Source organism: Bos mutus, chromosome 26, assembly GCF_027580195.1.
Source record: "Bos mutus isolate GX-2022 chromosome 26, NWIPB_WYAK_1.1, whole genome shotgun sequence".
Lineage (NCBI taxonomy): Eukaryota > Metazoa > Chordata > Mammalia > Artiodactyla > Bovidae > Bos > Bos mutus.
This window is the reverse complement of record NC_091642.1, coordinates 40234467-40249893: the sequence shown is the minus strand read 5'-3', so window position 1 is coordinate 40249893 and position 15427 is coordinate 40234467. Positions and strand designations below refer to the sequence as shown.

Here is a 15427-nt window from a genome sequence, read left to right as displayed (position 1 = left end):
CAAAATAAATCTCTGGATTATGCAATGTGTTTGTGTGATGTGTTTGACAAGCTTCAAGGATCACATTTACTTATTGTGTTTAATAACCTAACAACCATCTCTCTCACCCATCTTTCCCAACTCTGGAAGACATCTCTGCTCTTCGGGCAGTTCAGTAAAACTAAAATGTGGGACAGCCTGGATGTCTGCAGAGGAAAACAAGCAGTGAATCCAGGAAAAGAGATGCTTTCTGGTATTGAAAATACTACTGCCGAATTTACAAATGAGTATCTCCAGGCATTACCAAGAAGTTTTTAAATTGACAGCTGAATCTCAGGAGCTTGTTACTCCCATGTAAATGACTGGCAGAACCTCAGTTATTCACTGTCCTTATTTAGAATTCCCTGAGTGCCCAGGGAATGTCTCTCATGTACCCTAAATCAGGCCAAACCTTAGCTCAGGCCATTCACTACTATTATAAATGCCCCAGCCTAGGTCTTTGATAACCACTGTCTACACACCACCACAGGATCCACCTACTTGGGAACCATCCTGGCCACCAGTATCTCCATTCTCCTGAGGCTGCTAGAACTGGACCTGCATAGGGACTAAGAGCCTCCACCCTACAGCATGCCCCAGCTTGAACTTCCCACCTTCAGTCGGTGTCCATAGGTCTGGACCTTGTCCCCAGTCAGACCCAGCCACCTCTACTTGGAGCTGGTGCTTAAGGGAGTAAGCATTCTCTGTCATTGTCCTGGATATCAACTCTTTCACCTGGGCCACCTCCTGAACTCCAGTACCACCCTTGACTTTCTGTGATCTGATTTCAACTTTTCCTCTCCGACCTAAAGTCCATCTTCTATCTCTTGCAGCTTGGGCTGTGAAGACTAATTCAAATAAATTAGGTATATACATGAGGGTGTTACATGATTCTCAATTGTGGGGGAGAGAGAAGGATTTTGCCCCGAAGGCAAAAAAAAAAGTTGGGTTTGGCAATCTTTGGAGGTAATTTCGTTTGTCGTAACTGCAGGGTGCTACTGACATCTAGTGGATAGATGCAAGATTGCTGCTTAAACATCCTAAAATCCACTGCACGGCTTCCCACAACCCAAATGTCAATAGCACCAAGGTTGAGAAACTCCGGCTTAGATCTGTACCTTGGAAGAGTTACTAAGTTTTCAGTTTCCCAAACAGATTTTCTATTAGTTGCCATTTTTCATGTTCTACTTCTCTTTTTCCAGTTGCTGTGTTTTACAGGTTGATAAGAATAAATTCAGAAGACAATACACTGCTAATTTTCCCAAGAATTCACCCAATCCGACAAATTATGAAAAAAATACTGATATTCAAATTCCATCTAAAATTCAGCATGTTCAACACCTACTCAACAGCTGGGTCTTTGCTTCTTCTCAATCCTGATAATGCATATTCCTTTAAACTTTTTACAGATCGTTTTAGTCTTTCTGAATCTGAAATCCTAAACAAAACAAGCTGATAATCAGGATTTTTTTCCCCTTTTGATTTTTATCATTTACTGTTTAGTTGCTGTTCATTCAAACTGATAACCAAAGACTATCTCTTGGCCCTACAGCTAAAAGAAAGGAAAGAAGTAGGAACAAGGAAGAAAAAAACACAATCAACAAACTGGAAATATTTTTCAACAGAGGTCTATTAAATATTCTAAATCTTCAGGAAGGAGGAGATTCTGGGCATATCTTTGTACCTCCAAATAAGTCATTCAGTACTTTTTCTAAAATGTGGTTTCCCACTTAAAGGTTACCATAGGTGTGGGTGCCGGAGACCGCGGCTCCACGCAGGCGGCGCCCGCGCCTCGGCTCCCCGGCCGGCCCGCGCGCCCGTCCGCCGGGGCCGCAAAAAAAAAAAAAAAAAAAAAGGTTACCATAGCCTACAGACCCACCACATCCACATTACCTCCCAACCTCATTTCTTAGGACTTCTTCCCTGCCCTCTCCACTCCAACCACACCATCTGTGCATGCCAAGTATGCATCCATCTCTAGGCCATTGCAGTTCCTGTTCCCCCAGTCTGGAAGGCTCTTCCCTGACCCCATATCCACAGTGCTCACTTCTTCCCCCACCTCAAACCTTTCCTCCCCAATATATTTATAACAGTAAAACACCAACCCTCTCTCTGCTTTTTCTCCATAGCACAATCTGACATAAAATATTATATTTGTTCTTTACCTTCACCTCTCACACTAGAAATTAACTCCTAACAAACAAGTGTAACAAAATCAAAAAGGCACAACTACCTACCGTTCAGGACCTACACTGTTAATTAGCCACGCTGAACTTAATTCTGAGGGAGCAACAACTGGCTTTAGGCATAAGCCCCCTTTTCTTGCAAAGCCAAAGTCAGCATTATTTAAACTAACGGACACATAGCAAAACCTGTACATTGTTGTCCATTCATTTGAAAAACAAAGTGCCCAGCACGGCATTTTGCCAAAGCATAAAAGTGATAAGCTTGTGCCTTTTAAACTTTGTGATGATGAACACTTTTTCTCAAAGTTTGAGAACTATCTCCACCCTGTGCATAATCAGGAACAAAATACAGAAGACAGTGTGTTGGGCGAGGAGGGAGGAAGGAGGAGGGCTTGTCCCTTGTCTGTTTTATTCCATGCTATATTGACTGGGCCTTGAGCAATGTCTAGCTCTTAGCAGTTGTTTAATAAAATGTGTTAAGGGGCCTTCCCTGGTGGCTAAGACTCCGCACTCCTAATGCAGAGGACCCGGGTTCGATCCTTGGTCAGGAAACTCAATCTCACATGCCGCAACTGAGAGTTTGCATCCTGCAACTGAAGATCCTGAATGCTGCAACCAAGACCCAGTGCAGCCAAATAAATATTAAAAAAAAAAAAAAAAAAAAAGTGTTGAAAGAACGAATGAGTGAATTTGAAGGGGGTAAAGTGTATGGGCATTCGATATTTTCTGCTTAGGTTCCAAACCACCCCATCTTTGTTGTGTGTGTTAGTCGCTCAGTCATGGCCGACTCTTTGTGACCCCCATGGACTGGGCTCCTCTGTCCATGGGGATTCTCCAGGCAAGAATACTGCAGTGAGTTGCCATTCCCTTCGACTGGGGATCCTCCCTACACAGGAATCGAATCCAGGTCTCCTGTATTGAAGGCAGATTCTTTACCATCTAAGCTACCAGGGGAAGCCAACTCCATCATAAAGATGGGACCTTATTATAGGATTATTATTATATTATTATAGGACCTTATTATAGGAAGCTCAATTGTCAAGGGCATGGAAGGGAAAGGAATTTTCATAGAATTGTGGGTGGGGTGTAAAAACCTCTTTGCAAAGGGAACCTGGAATAGCTACCAAAATTTTGAATATATACACGTTTTGGCCCCCAAATTTCTCTAGGTTTACCCAGTGAAAATCACGGCACAAATGCACGGCATTGCACTTGTGTTTGTTAACTCAAGACTTGAGTTTTAGCCTAGGATGCACAAAGCTATAAAGAGCATCGGTGCCACCCAACAAAAATAACGCTGAAATATTTCCAGTCATCTTAGCTAAGGAAAAAAAAAAAAATCCAACAAATAACAACCACCCGCAAAAAGCTAAGGCACGTAGACTCAGAAGGCAGCTGAGCAGCCAAGACCAAAGTCTCAAGGCCCAGCTGCAAATTCCACCCGGAACGTCCCCGTGCTGCGCAAACCTCTCACAGCGGTTCCTCAGCCCGGCCGGGGGGCGCCCCGACTCAGCTCTTCCAGAAGTTTCTGTTTCCCGGAGCTGGACTCCGCCTAGTCGGGGATCAGATTCACTTTCTAGTTTCCCTTTCCCGCTCCTGTCCGCCCTTTAACAAAGACGGCCGCCCTCGCGCGCGGACGCAGCGCTGCGGTCACCTCGCCCGCGCGCCCACGCACACGCACGCGCGCCGCCGCTCAGCCGCAAAGGAGCAGAGGGCTGAGGAGAAAGCCCGAAGGGACCTGCACCTCCCGGAACTGCAGCAGAGCCCAGCCACCATGAGGTAAGGGCTTCTCCCCGCCTCTCCTCCCGAACTCCCTGTGGCCTTTGTTTTACACGCCATTCTCTCGTGTTCCGTTTGCCGGGCAGCGCCGCGGCCCTTGAAAAGGCCGAGCCCCAGAGCCCGGCCGCCGGGCGTCGGCGTTGGGGGCGCTCCCCTCCTGGGAGCTCGGTCCAGGTCCGGGGCGGCTGAAGGTGGGCCTGCCGGGGAGGGTGGCCGAGTGGACCCTTCCGCCAAGTCCCAGGCATCCGCGATCGGACTCTCGGGCCGAGTCGGGGGGCGGGGGTCGGGGTGGGGGGGCAGGGGCGACGCGCCCCGGGGACTTGTCACTTCCCTGCGGCTCCTGTCGCCGCCGCCCCCGGGCCGGTGCTGAGCTTCTGCGGTGCAGGTCCCCGCAGGCCGCAGCCTCGCGTCACACGCGTCCACTTCTGCCATTTTGCCTTTTTGATTCTTGGGTCTGACTTCCCCTCCTTTGTACCGTGGACAGATTGTTCCGGCTCCTCCCCATCCCCCTTTTTGTGGGGCTTTCTTTCTCCGTTTCCGAGACTGGCCTGTGGTGGGGGTCCTTGGCTGACCCCTTTTCATCTGGTCCCCTGCCCTGCACGGGGATGGTGAACGGTCTGCATTTAGGAAGCTGAGGCCTGAGGAGGTTCAGATGGTGGGCTCCTGCAGGCCTTACAGCCTTTTGTTCTAAATCCTGACTCGGACCACCTACTAGTTGGGTGACCCAAAGCAAAGTTTCTTCAACTCGGTGAGGCTGTTTCTTGTCTGTAAAAAGTGATGGCATCCATCTCTTAGGACTGTGGAAGCGGTTGTTGCTGAATGCCCAGCTCAGCTGAATGCCCATCTGCATATATTTGCAGATGTTGACTTTTGTTAGGTATAAAACTGTTTAATAAATGCCTTACTTCTACCCTTTGTAAGAAAGGAGGGAAGTGGGAGGTATAGGGAGGAAAAGGCCGATGGTGCCCTGCGAGTGTCTGGTGGATGGGATGAAGAGGGGTGAACCCCACTGGGCACTAACTGTCTACCAAGGAAAATGAGACTGCTCCTTCCTGGCAAAAAAAACAAACACAATAAAACAACTCCCCACCACACACACACAAAATGGCCTAAAGATAAATGTTGCCTCTTCAGACACAATAGCCTCTCTCTGCCAGCTTCCCAGAGACAAAGTTAAAAAAGTAAGTAGACAGAGTTGAAAAAGTAAAATTTGTCATAGTGCCCAGTTGTGCGTAAATTCCATAGAGTGTAGGCAAGACACTTACATGGCTGACTGAATGTCCCCTGGAGATCTCACAACCACATGACAATCCCTGGGCAGCCCTCCCTCCTCATCCGCCTTGGGCAGAGGCAGATGTTCATTTCACTCTGTGGATGGGCAGAGGCTGGTAAGCCCATATTGTGGATCTGAGCAGGCTGTTAAGGGCGTGGCATGTCTTGCCTATGATTTTGGTGCATTTACACCAGAGAAAGGAACAACTACCCAGGGACAGTCATACCGTGTTTCCCAGTCAGGACCTTAGGACCTTAGTCCAAAACCTATTTTCAAAATCTAAACAGAGAGCCAGAGAGCATGCCAAGATAGAAAAACAAATAGGACAGGGAGGACTGAAGTGGCAGAAAGTTTGGAACCAGTAGCAGGATGGAAAGAACTAGCAGGAATTCCCTCATCTGAAATTCAGGTGCTTTTTTTTTTTAATGCTAGGCTCATGCCTCTGGGTTGAAAATGCCAGAAGCTACCAGTATATAACTGCATTCATTCATTCACTCTGCAAGTATTTATTATTGAGCTCCTCTTATATACGGAAATCATAGATTCTGGGGACACACGGGTGAAAAAAATCAAACCAGAACAAAGTCCCTGTTCTCATTTAAATGGGAGAAATAGACAACCAAAAATAAGTGGGTAAATAATCAACATAAGTAACCAAAAATGAATGAATATATAACATAATTCAGAAGGTGGTAAGAGCTATAAGGAAAATAAAATGGTGTAGTGGGCTAAGAGAGTGACCAAGAATGGAGGGGGTTGTTTTAGATACCTTTGCCACAGATTGCCACTTGGATAGGGAATTTTTTGAGCCAAGTTAAAGGAAGGAGCTAGTCACACAAGGATTTGGGAGCAGAGCTTCTCAAGTAGAGTAAAAACAAGTGTAAAAGTCTTTGAACTTGATATGTTCAAGATAGGAAGAAGGTCAGTATGTCTAAAACACAATTAAGAGGAGGAAAGGAGAGATGGTTGGGTGGGTACACAGATCTAGCATCTTTAGGGACTTGTAAGACGTGGCAAAGGCTAGATTAAGGTTTCAAATCTATTGGGAGTTTTTAAACCAAAAGACTGACATAACCTGGTTTACAGTTTCAGAAGTTTACTAATATTATATGGGGGCCAAGAGTAAAAACAGGGAGACCAGATTTTTACCCCAGCTCCAAGGAAAGGTGGTAGTCTTTCAGACTAGGAAAATTGAAGTGGAAATGGGGGGGAAAGTGGATGGATTTGATATATCTGGGTGGTAGAATTAACAATTTCCCATTGGATTAGATGAGGGGTTGAGAGAAGAGGAATCAAGAGATTACTTCTAGGTTATTTGGCCTGTGGGACTAAGAGGTACCAAAAAAAGGTGGGGAAAACTAAGGTATGAACAGACTCAAGGAACCCAGATTTCTGTAATGAATATATTTACTTGAGATCCCAACTGAACTTCTAATTGAAAATGTAAATTAAAACTAGAAGTCTGGAATTCAGGAGGAAGCAGAGATAGAGGACATACCTTAGGAGATCATCAGCATATACTATATCTTTAACTGGTTTATGGGGGAAAAAGATGTTTTAATTTCCTTACATTAATAATGATGATAATTATATCTTTGATAACTACGATTTTTAGTCTTTCTTTAGATCAGTTTTAACACATTTCTTCTCAGATCCTTTATTACTTGAAATAATCAATCCTCTCTGTCACTCCACAGCGTGTCCTAGTGAGCTCCATCTCAAAATAATTCCAACAATGTAGAATGCTGTGACTTCAGATTGAGGGCTTATATTTGAAACCATTGTTTTCTTATCCCGAGACTTTTAACTGTCTGGCATGTCTTTCTCAATGAGCAGTTACACAACCTCTACCCGCTCTTTAAGCTGCTCTAAAATCTCTGTTTTTCTTCTAAGTCCTTCCCAGGCAAAGTGAATTTTATATACATTAGACATAGCCTGTATTTTAAAGCAAATCATTTTTTAAAACGAACTCCAATTTTTATATGAAAGATGTTGTATAGTATTATGGTTAAAAGGCATAAGCTTTTGTTTGAATTAGTCAGAAGTAACTTTGAATCTGTGCTTGGCCACTTTATAGTATATAACCTTGGATATGTAATTTAAACTATTTCCCAGTCCTCATCCATAAAATTGTAAAAATAATAAGATGTTATAAAAGTAAATATAATTTGTGTAAATTGCTTGGCACTCTGCCTGGCTTGGGTAGTGTGGCAAGTGAATGGTTTTGGGGGATGTTTGGGTTTTTTTCTGGTTTTTTTTTTTTTTTTTGCTCTCATCTGATTCTGGAAGTATATGTTACACGTGTAACATTTGTACTGTTGAGTTGAATCTGTAGTGAACCTAGGTCATATGCATAAAATTTTCTTCTCAAGTATATCCTTGTTTGCCATTTAATTTAGCTTTTCACCTTGAATAAAACGGGGAAAATTTCAAGGTAAAGGAGAGGTCTAACCTTTCGAGCTTAAGGTTTTCTTATGCATTAATCTCTATAGGCCCAGTGTCTTCAACTGTCCTGTCACATACAATAACCACTAGTCATGTAATATTTAAATTAACTAAAAGTAAATAAAATATAAAATTTCAGTTCATAGTTGTACTAGCCACCATTTCAAGTGATCAGTGGTCATGTGTGGCTAGTGGCTACCATACTGTACAGCATAGATAAGAACATTTCCATCTTGGCAGGAAGTTCTGTTGGAAAGCTCTGGTCTAGAACCTGCAATCGCTAAAATGTGGGACCTGTATATATATGTTTATATGTATACACAGATGATAAAAGAAAAGAAAATAAATAAGAAAAAAATTATAAAATTAATAATATAAGTGAACATGTCTACTAAATATCTAAATATATTATTAAGTAAGCTATTAATGTTTAAATTTAGTATTTATAAAAATTGGGAAACATTTCATGAAGTATACTATTAGGTTATAAATATGAAGTGGTTTTATTTTTCTGATCACTACTATTAATTCTGTTAATTAACCCGGTTCTCTAACTCTTCAACCACTTTTGGCTATTAGGGCAGCCTCTTTCCAGTTCCTGAAACTCAGCCCAATTCATTTTAAAGCCTCAATCTCATTTTGATTCAAAGCCCACTCCCCTTCCTCCCCAGCTCCCAGAAAATATTGATAAAAGTGCCATGAAGAATAGGAAAACGTGATAGACTAGACTTTAGGATGTCAGGCAAGGTGGAGATGCAGTTTAACCTATGGTGGTCAGGAGTCAACTTCTTTGAAGAGCTGAGATTTGAGCCAAGGCCAGAATTATGAGAATAAGTATGCCCTCTACTCTCCTAGGGCTTCCCTGGTGGCTCAGATGGTAAGGAATCCGCCTGCAGTGCAGGAGACCTGAGTTCGATCCCTGGGTTGAGAAGATCCCTTGGAGGAGGGCATGGCAGCCCACTCCAGTATTCTTAGCTGGAGAATCCCCATGAGAGAGGAGCCTGGTGGGCTACAAGTCCATAGGGTTGCAAAGAGGTGGACACCTCTGAGCAACTAAGCACAGTACTCTCCTAGGGAGAGTTCACAGAGTGAGAGAATAAAAAGTGTATTAAAGTACACCACCACATAATCCCATTACTCTAATTTTTTTCTTAACACTTATTAATATCTGGAATTACGTTGTCTGTTGATTTGTTTACATGTTTATTTTCTGTCAACCTCTATTGTTCCTTCCTCTCCTATAATGGGATTACCATGGAGAAAAGGCCTTTTTCTATCTTGCTCATTACTATATCGACTACAACTAGCATATTGCCTGGCATGTATGACATGAGGTGATCAATAAATGTTTCTTGATAGAAATATTACTATAGTTCTCATAAACATTTATACAAATATGCATACATATATATAAGGGAAAGGGTCCTGTGTGCAACAGAAAGGGAAGTAAATACACACACACTGTTCATCCAATAATTAGAACATTTCCTTCTTCGAGAGAAGCCTTAAGCAGCTTTGTTCTATAAATTTCTTGTGACCCTTAATTATGCCCAATACTAGATTTAGAAAGTCTTTCCTGACTGCCTCAGCACTACCATAAGCAAAACAAACAAAATTAGGTATATTAATCAGCTTCAGACAGGAGAAATCCAGTTCATACTGGCTTAAGAAAAGAGAGATTATTTCCTTAAAAAGGTAGAAGTACAGGGATTGACAGGGTGATCCAGGCAATACCTGATTTCAGGAATTTAGTCAGCATCACAAGCAATCTGTCTTTGTTCCCAAGCTCTGTTTTCCTCTGTGTTTGAGTCTCTCTTAGGCAGGCTGTCCCTCAAGGATTTGGAAAGATGGCCACCAGCAACTCCAGCTTGTATTCTACCAGCTTAAAATTTTTGGAAGAGAGAGAGTTCCCGCAAAGCCCCATTTCAGCAAAATTATGTTTTAATTGAATAAATCTGAATAAATCACTGAGGCCAGGGAATGGCTGGAATATTGTGTGCCTTCACACGCTGGAGGAAGTGTAGGCAGCCTGTCTCAAATCACATGGATTGAGACGAGGGGGAGAGTTTGCTCCGCCAAATGAAAGCCACAGATGTCTACATCTGGACTGTGTGCCCTTCCCGAGTCACTTCCATGGCACTGTATTGGAATGCTGATTTGTAATTGGCTGTGTACTTATAAGCTGTGTATAAGTAGGCCTGTGTCTTATTCACAGTTACACCTCCAGGGTTATTCAGAAGATCTTGGGCATAGAAGCCTATCAGTAATGAGTAAATATTTCCTAACCCCTTCCTCTTCATCTTCCTGGTTTCAGAGATGAAACTAGGCCCTGAAGAAATTACACTATGCTTCACAAAGGGAGTTTAACAAATATTTGTGACGAACATTAAGGGCAGTAATAGGTGACAGTCTTTATTGTTGCCCACAACCCTAAAGGTCAGAAGGATGTGGCACTTAACATTAAAACCTACTAAGCCTCCTTTTGCCTTTTCCCCATTTTCTCTAAATCTTTGTTATTTCTCAAACGTATACTTCCTCCCATCTCTTGGTGTACCTGTTCCTATCTGACTCTGCTTTTTTTCTGTGTGGAGTTCCCTTTCTTTTTCTGCAAAACTTATGTATTCATGTGGCTTCTCTCTCTCCTTCAGTTTTTTCTTTTTCTTATTTTTCACTTTCTCTTTTCCTTCACTATTCATAATACAGAGATGAAATTTTTATGTTATTTATTGTGTATATATCTATTATTCTTAATTTTCAAAGCTAGTAAATAAAATAATTTAAATTCCCCTCTCTAAAAACAGGTGTTCCATATGGGTTAGTGACTGCCTAAAGGAAATAGATACCTTGTAAGATAGAAAACACTGTTCTCTGTAGAATTGATTTTGCAATAAATAATGTGAATTTAATGGAATATTTCTAGAATACAAGTATACACAGAGGAAACTAGTATAAACTTACAGAAGCCTAGTGCTTTAACTGTAAAATCAAGTAGATAAAATAGGTTGTTAAGCAAAGAACTGTATTTAAGATTTAAAAATTTATTATTTTCTTTATTTCTTCCGAAATTAAAAAGTGTTTTTATCTTTAACAGTGAAATTCCTAAGGACTGCTTGAAGACCATTCTTTTGGAGTTAGAATGTCACTTCACATGGAATTTACTTAAGGAAGACATCGATCTGTTTGATGTAGAAGATACTATTGGGCAACAGCTTGAATTTCTTACCACAAAATCCAGACTCACTCTTTATAACCTATTAGCGTACGTGAAGCACCTCAAGGGCCAAAATGAAGATGCGCTAAAGTGCTTGAAACAAGCGGAAGAAATCATACGGCGAGAGCACTCGGACAAGGAAGGAGTACGAAGCCTGGTCACTTGGGGAAACTATGCGTGGGTTTACTATGACATGGGTCAGCTTAAAGAAGCCCAGAAGTATATAGGCAAGATAGGGAGCGTCTGCAAGACATTGTCTAGTCCTTCTGACTACAAGTTGGAGCGTCCAGAGATTGACTGTGAGAAAGGATGGGCACTCTTGAAATTTGGAGGAAAATATTACCAAAAGGCTAAAGCCGCTTTTGAGAAGGCTCTGGAAGCAGAACCAGACAATCCAGAATTTAACATCGGCTATGCCATCACAGTGTATCGGCTGGATGATTCTGACAGAGAAGGGTCTATAAAAAGCTTTTCTCTGGGCCCCCTGAGGAAAGCTGTCACCCTGAACCCAGATAATTCCTACATTAAGGTTTTTCTCGCACTGAAGCTTCAAGATGTGCATGCAGAAGCTGAGGGGGAAAAGTATATTGAAGAAATCCTGGACCAGATATCAGCCCAACCTTATGTCCTTCGTTATGCAGCCAAATTCTATAGGAGAAAAAATTCCTGGGACAAAGCTCTAGAACTTTTGAAAAAGGCCTTGGAGGTGACACCAACCTCTTCTTTCTTGCATCACCAAATGGGACTTTGCTATAGGGCACAAATGATCCAAATCAAGAAGGCCACTCGCAACAGACCTAAAGGAAAGGATAAACTGAAAGTTGATGAGCTGATTACCTCGGCTATATCTCATTTCAAAGCAGCCGTGGAGCGAGACTCTATGTTTGCATTTGCCTACACGGACCTGGCCAACATGTATGCTGAGGGAGGCCAGTATAGCAATGCTGAAGACATTTTTCAGAAAGCTCTTCGTCTGGAGAACATAACTGATGATCACAAACATCAGATCCACTACCACTATGGCCGCTTTCAGGAATTTCACAGAAAATCAGAAAATACTGCCATCCACCATTATTTAGAAGCCTTAAAGGTCAAAGACAGGTCATCTTTGCGTCCTAAACTGACAAGTGCTCTGAAGAAATTGGCTACTAAGAGACTTGGGTACAATGCTTCAGATGTGCAGAGTTTAAGTGCCCTAGGGTTTGTTTACAAGCTAGAGGGAGAAAAGAGGCAAGCAGCTGAGTACTATGAAAGGGCCCAAAAGATAGATCCAGAAAATGCAGAATTTCTTACTGCTCTCTGTGAGCTTCGACTTTCCATTTAAGTACACACTAGGAAATTAGTTCTAAGCTTTTCTCTCCTTTTTGCGTTCTTATATTTTTGTTTATTGCTTTAATCCATTGTTCATTTAGACCTAACTTTTATTGAATGGTTACTGTGTACCTGGCATCATGCTAAATACTTTATATACATGATGATGAATCTTTTGTTTTTAAAAAAATTTCCATTGAGAAACAGCAAAATTTCAGCTGTTGTAGCTTTTAAAAATCATATGGTCATGATGACTTTATATCCTTTATCTGTGCTATTTATAATTTCTGATTAAGTTTTGTCAGATTTTCCATATGTATGCCTAAGTTTAATCCTACACAAGCTTTTGACACCTAAGTCATGAGCACTCTTTCAGGAGTGCAAAATTATATCAGTTAAGCACTTAACTTGTAGCTTGCAAAGATGGAAACTTCCAAGTTACAGATGTTCTGACTTTGATGAGGATATTTAACCACAAGCCTGATAGTTATCTAAAGAATCCTCTTTGTTGGAAGAAAAAAGTTTATAATAATAAGTTTGTCATCCCTGATGACTTCAATAAAAGGAGGAAAAATTAGAACATGAGAGAAAAGATCTTCCCAAATACAGAACTTCAGGGACTCATGAGAAATCCAAAGTATTAACTCCCAGAATGTTCATCAAGTAGCTAGAAATAGTGATGAGAAAAAACAAGGATGGGAAAATCATTAGTCTCAGTTTTTTCTAGTTGTTTTAACTGGAAGAATAAACCTAAAGCTAATTAGATGGAATTAATTTAATTCCTTCCCATTAAAATTGCAGTATTTTTAGGGTAAAATTGAGATTAAAAAGCAGACCAATTGAAAATTTGGGAGAAATAATAAACAAATGGGTAAAATAGATACCCCTAACCTGTTTCCCTAGATTACCAAGACTTCAGTGATTTAGTTTTGGGTCTGAACTGGGTCATTTCTGGCCTTTGGTTAGCTGTTTTAGTATTCCAGAGTTACTTCTGTGAAGCTTTTCCTTTTGTCTGAAGTTTTCAGATTGACATGTTTTCCTGTAGATCCTCTAGAAACAGTTAAACCCTGTTTTCAGTTTTAATATTCACCTTGAAGGGTCACTGCTTAAGGGCTCTTATCCCAGAGGACTTTTAAAATTGAGATGTTGCTAAAAGTATGCAGTTATATTTACCACCACAGTATTAGTGGGGAAATGTGCCATATGATTTAATTCTCTGTACCTCCAATGAAGCTCTTAAAACTATTGTATATATGTGTGTGTTTTTCACTTTTTCTTACTATGTTTATTTTTTAAATTTCTATTATGGTTTTCATTATTATAAAATTAATAAATTCTCATTGTACAATTTCACAAAATACAGAAGTGTAAGAATTTAAAAATAAGAGCACTGTCTTCACCCTACCCCAATTCCACATGCCCAAGGTAAACTGTTAATAATCTGATATGTATCCTTCCAGATATTTTTTCTATGCATATTCAAACATACCTAAATACTTCAGTGTATCTCATAAATTAAAATTTTTAATGTTTGTTTTACTTACGTCCCTGCTGTTTTTATTTTGCTGTTTTGTTTATTCAAGAAGGAAGAATAGGCAAGGAATGATTTTATGTATTTCAGTAATTTAGGACTGAAGTCCTAACCTATCAGTAGAAGTATTTGGCCTGTTTTGTAGCAAATGTTTTATTTTGCAGTAAGTCAGTTTTCCCATAGAGAACAATACTATGATTAAGGCTGTGTTCCCAAGTAGAGACTTCACAGTGAATAAAATTACATTTGTGATATCAAAACAAAGATACAACTATAAACCTCTATATCTAAACATTAGACTTTTAGGTCTATTAAATGACTTTAAAATCCACTAGATACAAAAATTTTGAACTATATAAGAAGCATAACATACTAAGAAAATGTAAAATCAGTACAAAATCATATGAAAAATACAACTCTATTAACCTAAAATTAATTAACTTTAAATTTTGTCAATAATTGTGCTTGCCTACTTAAAATTTGTAAGTATGTAGAGATACTTTCATAGACTCATTTTTTAAAAAAGACCTCAAACTTCACCTTTATTAATTAACCATCAAATTTTGAATACTGAATTACCTTCCTAAATGATAATTTCATCTTTGAGCCACCAGGGAAGCCCCAATTTCATCTTCAGATAGTCCTTATTCTTTGAAATTTGTTTCTTCCATTTAACAAGAGACGTCTAGCCTGTAGTCTACACATTTTGGTCTATAGGGACCTCAGAGATCTAAGCCTTCCTAGAGATTTTGCAGTAGTTAAAACTCTTGATTGCAAATCAGAAAACTCAGCTAAAATGACCTAAGCAAAAATGAGAATATAGTGGCCGATGTAATTTAATAGTCCAGGGACAGCACTAATTTCAGATAAATTTGCAGGGACAAATAAATCACCAAATACATATGGCTATTGTTGGAAGTCAAGTAATGCTGAATAGCCAAAAACCAAATGTCTACTACATATATCTTAAAGTAATTGAAGACTATCGCCATGTGTCCCTGAAACTTAAATTTAAGTTAAACATGCAGTTTTCTTCCACCCACGCTCATAAGACATATTGAAATCTCTTCCTCATCATGGTTATTTTGAATTCTCTCCAAATTGTCCTTATCCTTTGCCTGGGTTTAACTTCATAACCAAAATGAGGCTTTAGGACTCTGGTAGAATGATCCCTTGTCTGTTTTTTCTAGGGATTATATGTATATTAATTTAGGCAAAATAATATCCACTTACTACCTACTTACGTGTAGTTTTTTCCACACACGCCATTTTAAGACATGTCTTTCATATCCTAACCCTGAGCATTTGGCTTTTGAAAGTGTTTTATGTTACTTGGTAGCATTTAACACTTCAATTCAGATGATCCATATCTCTTCAAGAAATTGTTGAGGAAATGTTTGTATCTAATATGCTATCCATTGCAAATAACAGAACAGATAATAGAAAACCCAGGTTAAGCTGTCTTTAATAAAAACCAGTACATCATGTTTTCCAACAAGGCTTGATCTCAAAACAGTGTAATCAAGACAAAGTCGCAGTCTCTCCTCAGTACTGAGTTATCAAATTTGGCTCTATTCTGAGAAAAATAACTGTGATCCTCGTATGGAAGACACATGTACTCTTGTCTCTATGCAGTGGAAAAGTGCGCATCTCCTCCCACAACCATCTGAGAA

At 40.3% G+C, this 15427-nt stretch overlaps 1 protein-coding gene and 1 long non-coding RNA gene across 2 annotated transcripts in view; one reads left to right on the top strand and one right to left on the bottom strand.

The window, feature by feature from the left end:
- LOC138985803 (uncharacterized) overlaps nt 1-3809 on the bottom strand; it is a 34446-nt gene extending 30637 nt beyond the window's left edge. The window contains exon 1 of the long non-coding RNA XR_011462769.1: nt 3672-3809. This is a non-coding gene — a long non-coding RNA (uncharacterized lncRNA). The remainder of the gene's footprint in view (nt 1-3671) is intronic.
- IFIT5 (interferon induced protein with tetratricopeptide repeats 5) lies at nt 3677-13762 on the top strand. Its single transcript, XM_070363584.1, has 2 exons — nt 3677-3983; nt 10793-13762. Exons 1-2 carry the CDS (start codon nt 3979-3981, stop codon nt 12234-12236), a joined length of 1449 nt encoding a protein of 482 aa, XP_070219685.1. The 5' UTR covers nt 3677-3978; the 3' UTR covers nt 12237-13762.
- The last annotated feature ends 1665 nt before the right edge of the window (nt 13763-15427 follow it).